We start from the raw sequence: 12,326 nt of genomic DNA on the forward strand, positions 1-12,326 counted from the left end.
TGATAGCATGGTACATTGTAAAACAGAAGTAACGATGTAAGTAAGAAACAATTTAAGTCAAGAGAATATAATATGGAGTATTACTTCTCAACTGGGACACCAAATTTTTGTTGACATTGAATCAGAGACGAAAGGAATGGCTTTAGGACATTTGTGAAGAAATTTGATAAATGTTGTGATTTCAGGTTTCCATCTAACTTTAACATTATGAAGATCGTGCAAGCATATTTTGTGGCAATGTGTTAGGTTGAGTGCTAAAACAATTTAGCTGTACTCCAAATTGTTTTAGCACTCAATCTCATTCACTAAAACATATATTTCAAAATATTTTAAGATGTTAGAAAAATAGAAAAAAAATATAAACAGTACATTGGAAAAATTATATTTAAATAATGTGTTCTCACAACATTGGTTGAATAAGTTAATAATTAATTGAATTTAGCACTTAATTAGTATGTTGTCATCTATTGATGATGATGAAAATAATAATGAATAGTTAAAGTAATTATTTTTATACTGACAAATGAATTGGACATTATCAGCAATACCTTAGTTTTAATTAATTAAAAGTAAGGTATTGCTGATTTGTGGATAAAGAATTTCTGATCTCTATATTACAAGTTGTGGATTTTATTTGATTTGTTATATTCTAAAGCATATGTAAATAACTGTCTTGGAAATTTTAAACTTTATGACTAAATAGTATAAACAGTAATGTATTTTCAGCATGCAAGAGTTACAGGTTTGAAATTAAAATTGTTTTTCTGAACTTTATAGTTAAATAATTTAAATTTATTAATATAATCTTGAGATGCTATTAAGTTTGTTTTAATAAATTTGTTAATCTGATTCAAATAAAAAATATAAATCTAAATGATTATTTTTATTTCACAAAATATTTTTTTTATTAATTTTTTCTTCTATTATCAGTGTGCTTAAAAATGGTAGAATACATCTTTTGTAATTAGAAACTGAAAGTATTCTCTATATCATTTAGAAAATGTAATGCAAAAAGATTTATGATTTTTATTTGAAGTTAATAACTTATTTCTTAATACCTGTTTTTAACCCTATGGAAATATTATATATTTTTCTTTTTCAGATTTTTTATGGTTTTATTTTTATCACATAAGAAAACAGCACAAGTATGTCAGAAAGTATTACTTAATTCAAGACTTGAATTGCCAGCTAAAGGAATTAAACAAGTAAAATACTTCATTAATAGTTTATCATAAAAATTTAAATAATTATATTTAATCATTATTCTNCATACAAGATTAAGTTACATTAAAGATATTTTAAGTATACATATGTATATATATATTCAACTTGCAGGAAGCAGAAACTTATGAAAGCTGAAAAATTAGTTATTTAGTATTACTATTAAATATTAAATTTTTTAACAGAATATTCTGTCTTAGGCAGAAGTTAATGTGATGAAAGGTGTTTTATACCTTTTATTAATTTATATTAGCAGGATCTGTCAAAAAAGGAAACTTAAACTAATATTAAATCAAACATTACACAAAACATTAAGAATGAAATCAAACCTCTCAATATCATTTTGCTTATATGATATTGGCTTAGGAAGTAGTTTGATTAAATAATGTCATAATTGACATTAACAAGCTCATAAATTGTTTCCAGATATAAGATATGTGATTTAGATTTTAACACCACACTGATACAAACTACTGCTACAGTGATTGACAAAAGCCTAATATTAATATCTAACAACAAAATGAAATATGTTTTTTAAAAAATCTAGTAAATTTTACTAATTTTGAGTAAATGCATTAAATCTTACAACAAATATAAACATTTTTCAGTTCCTAAAAGTGCCAGTGAAGAGTATCTGTTATTTTTTAAATTAGGATAGAATCTTATGATTAGATTGACATCCTTTTTATATCTTAGGAAGTTTTAATCTTGTGAATTTTAATATTTATCCAAGTGCAAGAGATCTTTCTAGCATTGCAAGTATGTACATATGGTATATTATTTTGATATGTGCTTCTTGTCCTTAATTACTTATATTATGCTTTTGTCCTCTTTGGACATTCTTGTGAACTAGGACTTGTTCTACTTAGGAAGAGAATCACACAATTTCAAATTAAAATATCATTAATGTAACTTAATCCTGTATGCCATTATATTTTAGCATTTTGGGCCAAAGTCCCTCCTCAGCAGTCATTACATTTTCTAATTACAATTTTAAAAACTTGCACATTAATTTATAGAAAAGTTTTTAAAAGTATTTTTTAAAAGATTTATATTCACAACTTTATATTTTAACATACCTATATATATATTTTCTTTCAACATTTCTGGAATAGACTTTTGCAGAACAGACTTTTTAGAAGATGCACACATGTACAACGAAAATGTTGAAAGAAATAATTGATTTGGCTTGTGAATGGCTCATATAATNACCTATATATGTGCCACTCACTTGCCAAATTGATTAACTCTATAAAACAAAGTGGAGAAAAATGAAAAAATAATATACATTCTTTTCTAAAATCCCTTTTAAAATATAAATTCAAATAAACATTGTAAAATGTATTATTGTAGATGTAGCTTTTATTTAATGACAAGGCACCTTGAAGACATATAGGGAAGGCCTTTCCGGTTGACAGAAATACACTTTGGAACTACGTCATGCCCCCTGCATCTAAGCAGGAACACCAGCTGGGTGTGCACCTTGTACCATTGCTTTTTCTGATTTAGCATCTCAAAAAGGATACCTGTTGTCCAGAATTAATTATGGAAGTTATCTATAATACAGAAGTGGATAGCACGCCGACCATTTAATAGGAGAAGCTTTTATCATACAGGTGACATTTATTTGTAATTTAAAATTACAAATAAATGTCACTAGACCGACAAGCACTTTCGGCAATAATTATTTTCGTCTTCCTCAGGTCGTTAAAAACGGTTAAATTCCTTTTTTTTTTATTACAAATAACTGACTGTTCCAAGCGTATTAATGTTTTGGAATGAAAGCAACAGTAGAACATAAGACAATTTTTAAATAAAAACACGCGCGGTTATAATGTGCATATGCTATGCGCCTCCAAATTGTGGAGCTAGATACGTTGTTTTAGATAGTTATACAAATTGATCCACAAAGGGGGCAAATCAAGTGCAGGGGTGTTGCAGGGATTTAATATGTTGGTAAGGAGGGCCTCCCAAATATATACGATATTTCTGTTATTGCAATGTCTTATTATGGCCATCTCATCCCACAATGGGGTATGTTGGTGTTGTAATACCATTCTAGCAAGCTCAGTTTCATTCCTGCCTTCCCTGATAGAATACTGATGCTCTGAAATACGACAAGACAACATTCCAGTTGTCGCGCCAATATAATGGGTGCGACCACCCAACATATTTTCTAATGGGATAGAATAAACCCCCGATCTTTCAAGAATGGAAGTAGCATCCCTGTCATTGGACAGCAACCTCCTAAGATTTGGCCGTGGGGAAACTGGCAGAAAAAACGCATGTCGCCTAAAAATACAGCAAATATAGAGAGTGATGTGACCACAAAATGGTATTGCAGGAAGGACTATTGTGGATTCTTTCGGGAGATGCAGTGTAATAGCAGGAAAAAGCGATCTTTTTACTTTATTTAAGATGTAGATAAATTTGGCATTATTGTAGCCCGCCTCATTTACTGCACAGCAAATGATATTAAGTTCGGTATCGATAGCAGCTTGACTGGAAGATAAAAGAAAGGCCCTTCTAATTAAAGGTGCAATTGCTGCATTTTTTTTTGATGGCCAATAAAATTTTGTCTTTAAGTGGTATTGATCCTTATTATTAAGGAAACTAATTATGAATATAAAAAGTTACAAGTATATCAAGTACTTTGATCCTAAACTTTTAAAAAAATTCAAAATGTAGCATTATATGAGCCATTCACAAGCCAAATCAATTATTTCTTTCAACATTTTCGTTGTACATTTTAATGTGTGCATCTTCTAAAAAGTCTGTTCTGCAAAAGTCTATTCCAGAAATGTTGAAAGAAAATATATATATAGGTATGTTAAAATATAAAGTTGTGAATATAAATCTTTTAAAAAATACTTTTAAAAACTTTTTTCTATAAATTAATGTGCAAGTTTTTAAAATTGTAATTAGAAAATGTAATGACTGCTGAGGAGAGATTTTGGCCCAAAATGCTGAAATGTAGTGGCATACAAGATTAAGTTACATTAAAGATATTTTAATTTGAAATTGTGATTCTCTTCCCTTCATATAACAAATTTTAGTTCACAAGAATGTCCAAAGAGGACAAAAGCATAATATATGGTATATCAATTCCATTATGATATTTACAATAAAATAAATAAATTCAAAAAAGGGAGATGTGTAAATTATGCAGTAGCTTTGAGGCAATACATAAATTTTCAAAACATGCAAATAAAAATGCTATTGTGATAAATCATGTGGCAACACATGATGCCAATATCCTTATAAAAGTAGCTTTGAGGCAATACATACTCAAAGCTATCAATCCACTTATTCACAGAGTACTGTAATAATGTCTTATATTCACAAATACTATTTTAAAATGATTATACTTTATGGGGAAAAAGAGATGAAATGCATAAGAAGCAGTACATAGACTTTATGAGTACTTTCAACTGCACTAAAACTAACGCATGACAGTAATGTAAATCTGCAGCACAGTCAGGGATCACAGTCCAGATTATCCTTGTCTTCATGACATTGAAGTTTTTATGTACTTGTATATCCACGTAAAAGCATATATGAACCAGCACAAATACATCAAATTTTTTGTGCCATGACATTTACTCATTCAATAGTTATCTCTAATTGGCATAACATGCAGGGGGATGATAAACATTAACTTGACTGGTGCAATGTGTTATTAAATTTTTGCCAGGATGAACTACAACTGCTTGAACACATTTTAAGGACTACTGAGGCACTTTTTTCTTATCAAAAGTAATTTTCATTATGTGCACCATGGCTGCAGCATGCAAAATATGCAACCATGAAAATTTTACACTAACCATTTGGCATAGCATTTGGAGTGAGCAGTTTTGGAATAAGGAAACAACCCTTATTCGTTGATTGTACCGACTAATTATTGTTATCTTAGTATCCTACACATGATGTGGATAAATGGATGACTTGTTACTGGAGCAACTGCAGCAGTTTTCAGCAGGATGGTATATCAGCTCATATCAGGCCAGACATGCATCAGCGACTCACAGAATCCTGTTCCAGGCCATTACAGTCTCCAAATTTGACCAATCTGCAATTTTTCTTGCAGGGTAACTTAAAAGCATAAATTTATGATATGTGCCCTGCTGGGTATTGTGTGTTGCATGTTATATTTGCTTCTGTACTTGCCAATGAGAGGCTTGTAGAATGATGACACCAGAATTATAAGAACATTTTGACCAAATTTGCTTACAATTGTGGGTAGTCTCTGAGGTATGATGAGGTTGTACCTCTTTTTGTCAGCAACAGTTTGGTGAACTGCCCACTTGTCAGTGGATGGCTTGTCTATTTTCACTATCCCAAAGGGTCGGGATTCTTCTTGTCAGGTTGAGTGGAGGGAGAGAGAGGGGTCATCAGTAAGGCATTGGCGATACACAAGTAAAGGACACCATTTAACCATAAAACAAAAACTTATTAGATAACAACTTACATAACATAACTAACATCGAGATTCTATCATCCTTATACGCGCCGAGAGAGCGTTTACAATACTCGTTATTGTACAGTACCTTTAACGTTGCTTGTATGGAGTGACATAACTTAGATTGGGAGAGATTCTCCTGAAGCCGTCTGTGGGTTGGGTTCGAAACTCATCGTCCTTTCTTGGCGTCCACACTCTCTGAAACCCAAATCTTTTCTCTCGCTTTTCACTTCCCTTTGTCCTTGGTTTCAATCTATTTATCTCCCCAATCATGTTACCTTTTTTCACTAATCACAAATTTTTTCATTTACTTACACATTCTCTGAGTCTTCTGGGGAAGGAAATGTGATCATTCCCCATTTGTAAGTTAAGTTAACAAACTTTCAAAAGATGGGAAAAAAATGAAAAAAATAATTGTCTCCAAATTTCATTAGGTCCAATCCTCACACAATTAGTGACTTGTAACTTCTTACAAAACATTTTATTCAATATATTTTACTTGTAATTTGTAACTTATAACCAAGCTTATAACAACTGCAAGCAATTTATGCAATAGGATCCAGATGTACTATTTGCCACTCATAATACCACTCTGTCTACATGTTTATATTGCCATTGAAGGTGAGTATTTTCAGTATGTGATAGCAAAATAAAGCTAACTGTTTTGTGTTAATTTATATAATATTGGTTTTATCTTTTGCAATCAGAGATTATTCATACATTATACTAAATCTTCTTAAAATGATTCCCTTCTATTGTCCTTGCATCTGGAAGAGATGGAAAAAATTATGTATTGCCTTGGAACAACTATACAGATTATATATGTTCCCTTTTTTGAATGAATGAATTTATATTACTGTAAACATTACAATGGAACTAATGCACTAGGTATGTACAGTATTTGTGCAATCCTGAAGAGATATCTTTTGCAACTGGACAACTGTTAAAGTGAACACACTGTGTATTTATTACTCTGAATATTTTTATCTATCATTTGCTTTACTTTCTTTAGATATTTTTCAAAAAAATAAATAATTCAAATTAATGTTTAAATTTTGGCATCCAAAATAATAATTTTTTATATGTTAAAAATATTCCATGCACAAAAAGCTAGAACTTCTTTAAATAAGTTTCACAAAACCTTTTTTACACATTTTCTAGCAGTTTCTTGAGAGAACAAATGTTTTTGGCCATGTTTAATAGCCTTCTTCAGGTTCTATAGCATTGTCAGTTAATAAAAATTCAGGTGTTGACAATGCTATAGAACCTGAAGAAGGCTATTAAACATGGTCAAAAATGTTTCTTCTCTCAAGAAACTGCTAGAAAATGTGTAAAAAGGTTTTGTGAAACTTATTTTAAAAATATATCTGTTAATTAGAAGATTAATTATTTACAATGTAGGATTAAAGATTATATAAAATTTTGGATGTTATTTATTATTTCAGAGTTTAACTTTGAAAATAGATCTTAAATTAGAATTAGATTCTTTAACTGTTTTAAAAACTTGAAAATAAACATGTCTATTTAAGTTATAACAATGTTTCTTTTAGGTTAAGATGTCATTTCTTTGAATTTTGTATTTGCTAATATTGAATTTTTTGAGCTTTATATTTTCTTGCTGCTGTTTTCACTTTCAAACAATAGCTTAAAGTTGTTTTTTATAAACTGAATATTGCATTCCAGCTCATAAATGAAATTTTAATTTGAAATTCTGACTCTTCATTGTGTTTTTGATATCCACTAATTTTTTCTATAGTAATAATTGAAGTAGGCTGATCTATCATATCTATCTGACTTTTGTTGATAAAATTTTGAGTTCTCATAAAAAACATTTTATATAAAGATAACAGATTGTATATTTCCTATTTATCAGAATTAAGCACTTTTAAGATCAGAAAATTTTCTAATTTATTTATGCACATAGAATTCTCTACATAGAAATAAATTCTGTTTACAGTTCTCTTCTAGCTGGTGCTGTAGTAGTAGTAGTTTGTTATGTTTATTGTATTATTTTACTACTAGTGTAATTTTTTTGTGCTAATTAGATTATGATGATAGATATTATTTTGATTTGTTACACTCACAAATACAATGTATATTAGATTAAAATAGTCTATTTTTATTCTTATTTTAAGTAATATTTTAAAAGTTTATACATATTTGAAATTAAAACAAGCAAATCTGTTTATGAAATCATAGATCAGTGATAACTACAGTTAATTAATGTTCTAAAATAATTAAAAAAGTTTAATTTATCAGATTATTGTAAACTTAAATGTTTTTTTTTGTTAAGTGATAAGATTTTTTTAACTATAACTAATTATATAAATGATTTCAGGTTATTAAAAAAATAGAAAAACCTCAAAAACAGCTAAAGCATGATCGACGTTTGACTGGTGCTAATATTATTGATGAGCAGTTACAAGAAGTAAGAAATTAATGTTAAATGCTTGAATTTCAAAGTTCAGGCAAAAATATGGATTTTTTTTAATAAAATTTAATTCTAACAACTTTACTATAATAGCCATATTTTGGCAATTATTTGAAATGTCTTTTTAAAAAAATGCATAAATGTTTAAAATTTGGTTAATATTTACACTTATCTTATGTCTTTTTGAAATTGATTTACGTATAAAAAAATTTATAAATTCTTTTTAATGATTTTTGAAGTACTTTTTTAACATATTTTCTAATAATCATTTTTCAAAAAAGACTATTTTTGAAAAGGAAACATTTTGTAATAATAACTTTATTAATTATGTTTTAACATATTTTAATAATTTAAATTTTGAAGTACTTTCATCTTTATTCATGAAAGGCTTTTTCAGATAATAGAGCACAAAACACAAACATGAAAGAATGCAATAAAAGTTTGAAACTTCTTGAACATTTGTGTTTTCAAATTATATAAATTTGAAAATGAAATGCTTAAAAATTTCACAGGAATTTTTAGTTTTATGTTTATTTAACATAAAACTAAAAGTGCCTGTGATAGCTTGATCTGGTTCTCTGCCAATAAATGATTAACAAAATGAAGTGATGATATTACTTTAAAAATCTTAAAATGTTATCAATACTTCATTTTAAATCTTCAGACAAGTTAAAATACAAAGGTCAAGCTGAAAGTTTCCAGATACAAAGTAACAAAAAACGGTGTTTTTGTTACTTTGTATCCATTCTCACATTATCTCAAAGTACTTTCCCTGATGCTCAATGCACTGTTGCATGTGGAAAACCAGTTCTGGAAGCACTAATATAGTCTTCTTCTGAGATGTCTGCCATTGTGTTTCTATACACATTAACTCTTCTGGACTCCTAAAATGAGATCCCTTGAGGACTTCCTTGGCTTTGGGAAACAAAGAAGTTGCAGAGAACTAAATCTGGACTATAAGATGGATGGGTGACCAACTGCACTTGGCAGTCGCTCAAGTAGCCCACCATTCTCATTACTGTATGCATTGTTGTGGTGCAGCAAGATTCTGCAAAGGTCTGTTTTAGGCTGCCATTTACAAATATCTTGAAGAAGACAAATGGGTGACATACCATTCACTATTAACTTTCTTTCTATCCTCAAAGGCTATGGTGGCAACTGACCCTGTCTTCCAAAGAATGTCTCTATCGTTTTTTGACACACACTTCTTGGACATTTGACTTTGACATGTCGGATAAGACCCAAACTGCAGACTGTCTCTTGATTTCGGAGTCATACTGGTAAATCCAGATCTCATTACCAGTGTCAATGTTCTACACATGTTTTGAGCTTTCCTGTTGAAATTTTTTCAGCATTTATTGGCACCATTCCAGACAAGTTTCTTTTTGCTGTTCAGTCAGAGAATGAGGCACCCACTGAGACACAATCATCCTGATGTGAAGATGATTGTGTGAGATATCATCCACTGTCACTGATCCAATAACCAAGGTGTGCTTGATATCCTTACTGGTTATACATGGGTCTTCTCTAAGCAGTTTCTCAATACAAACCATATTTTACTGATTTACAGCATTTGCAGATCAATTGCTTATCTCTTCATCTTTAAGGATGTTTCTGCTGTGTCTAAGAGTGCGACTATGCAGATGCATATTTAGAGCAAGCAAGAGGTTGTGAGCGATTTAGTTTTTGCAAAGGAAAACCATGCACAAACGAAAAGCGAGAAATAATGCTAGCAGGAGCGAATTTCTGGTTCTCGCACATATCTGACCGGTTTTGATATTTATTTCGTCTTGCCTCTTCTCACCACATATTCTTGCTTGCTTGGAAAATTCACTCGCTCGCGTCTTCATAGTCGCAGCCTAAATTCTCCAAACCATTAGAATACTTGCATTCTTCATGAGCAAGAATCGGGAAATGCTGCTTGCAAACAATGGAAGCACTGGTACTCCAACAAATCATATTTAAAGTCATAAAACATCATTGCTTGGAAATGCTCCCATGTCAGTTCCATTTTCAACATCTAGATATGGTAGTGTCTCCAAAGTCAGGCACTTCCCGTGCTTGAGAAATTTCAAGGACACAGGTATACTGTTGAACTTGTGCTAAGAAAATGTTTGGCAGTAAAGCATTGAAGACCATTTTTTTTTTTTTTGTCTTCAGTGGTTTTTGTATATCTGGAAACAGAGACCCATGTATATATTAATTTTACTATAATAAACATTGTAAATTAATTTAAAATGAATTTATCAGTTTTCCATTCTCAGTAGAAACATAATACGTTTTGTATCATAGACAACAGATTTATTTTACTTTAAGGTTTATTTATATTTTTAATATCTTATTTATTACATATATTACTAATATAAGATTATTTTTCAATTCAGGTTTTGCACTATGCTTTTCGAGATTATATTTGTACTTGGTACAGCCAAATATCAGATAATGAAGAATATTTAATTAGTGTTCGTGAAATGGTTCAAAAAGTAATAATTGCATTTGCTAGCAGGTAAATTGAATGATTATTTAGTGTGTGTGTGTGTGTGTGTGTGTGTGTAAAAAGCAGTAAAGTTTATTTCCCTGCTTTCCTCTAATTCTTGAGAAGAAGAGTAAAATTTATGGAGAGATGCATTACAAAGGGAATCATACACAAAAAATTATTTACAACTAACTATGCATAGATTTGACTGCATGTAACAAGTTTTCTTACTTAGCCATGACTTTATATTTGCCATGTGGAGTTGTGGTATTCTACGAGGGCTGTTCGGAAAGTTTGCGGCCTTGCCTATATGCGGTGCTGCGATCAATTTAATTTTTTGGCAGGAATAATTCAGACATCTTTGCTAAAGATACGATACCAATTTCAGCTTGATTTGTCAAAAAGTTTTGCCACGACAGCTTAGCAGATAGTCAGTGCGCACATGCTTTGTCAAAAATGGAGAAGACGGAGACTCGTGCGGTCATAAAACACCTGATGAAAAAAGGGTTGACCCCATCTCAAATCAAAGCTGACATGGATGATGTTTTAGGAGAGTCTGCTCCTTCGTACACCACTGTGAAAAATGGACAGCCCTTTTTAAATCTGGCAGAGAAAGTGTGGAAGATGACCCTCGCAGCGGACGGCCATCAACTGCTGTCACTGAAGAAAACATCAACAAAGTTCACTATTTGGTATTAGCAGATTGCCGTTTGAAAACATGTGAGATAGCTGAGACAACAGGCATCTTTGTTGACCGAGTGCACCACATCCTAACCAAAGATTTGGGTATGATGAAGGTCTCAGCAAGGTGGGTGCCGCATCTGCTGACCGCCAAGCAAAAATGTGTTCGCACTTTGATGTCAAAGGAGTGTTTGGACTTCTACCAGAAAAACCCACAGGATTTCTTGCATCGGTTTGTGACTACTGATGAAACGTGGATCCATTACTACACTCTTGAAACAAAAGAACAGTCGAAACAATGGAAACACCACAGTTCGCCACCACCAAAGAAGGCAAAGACAGTTCCATCAGTGGGTAAAGTGATGGCATCGGTTTTTTTGGGATGCTAAAGGCATCATCTTTATTGACTACCTAGAAAGAGGAAAGACCATTAATGCTGTCTATTACTTTGAACTTTTGGAAAAACTGAAGAAAGAAATTGAAGAAAAGAGGCCACACTTGAAGAAGAAAAAAGTTCTGTTCCACCACGATAATGCACCTGCACATTCCACCAGAATCACTGAACAAAAGATAAACGAACTTTGCTTCCAATCAGTTCCACATCCACCATACTCACCTGATTTGGCCCCCAGTGACTTCCACCTTTTTCCAAACCTAAAAAAATTCTTGGCTGGAAAAAAATTCCACTCAAATGACAAAGTCATCTCTGAAGTGAACGAGTATTTTGCACACCTTGACAAATCGACCTATTGTGATGGCATAAAAAAGCTAGAACATCGCTGGAATAAGTGCATTGCTAACAGAGGAGATTACATTGAAAAATAAAAAAAGTTTTAACATTATTTTGTTTGTTTTTTTATGTGAGGCCGCGAACTTTCCGAACAGCCCTCGTAATGCTGGATTGTCCAAGTTTGAGTTTGTCTCTGCACTTTTTCTCAAGTGGTCACGAATATATAGGATTTAATCTGGTCATGTGATATGGGTCCTGCCATTTCCTCCCAGACAAATTGGATAAGTCAAGCAAACACATTAATTGTTTGTTTTCTGAGGGATGTTAG

The 12,326-nt window shown here is 31.3% G+C and overlaps 1 protein-coding gene across 1 annotated transcript in view; it reads left to right on the top strand.

Annotated features, from left to right (window-relative positions):
* LOC111627894 (sorting nexin-13-like) overlaps positions 1-12,326 on the top strand; it is a 101,514-nt gene that overhangs the window by 15,731 nt on the left and 73,457 nt on the right. The window contains exons 3-5 of the mRNA XM_023371575.1: positions 1,103-1,205; positions 8,019-8,108; positions 10,496-10,617. Coding sequence (XP_023227343.1) covers positions 1,103-1,205; positions 8,019-8,108; positions 10,496-10,617 — 315 coding nt within the window. The remainder of the gene's footprint in view (positions 1-1,102; positions 1,206-8,018; positions 8,109-10,495; positions 10,618-12,326) is intronic.

Source organism: Centruroides sculpturatus, unplaced genomic scaffold, assembly GCF_000671375.1.
Source record: "Centruroides sculpturatus isolate CEXI.00-Female unplaced genomic scaffold, Cexi_2.0 scaffold449, whole genome shotgun sequence".
NCBI lineage: Eukaryota > Metazoa > Arthropoda > Arachnida > Scorpiones > Buthidae > Centruroides > Centruroides sculpturatus.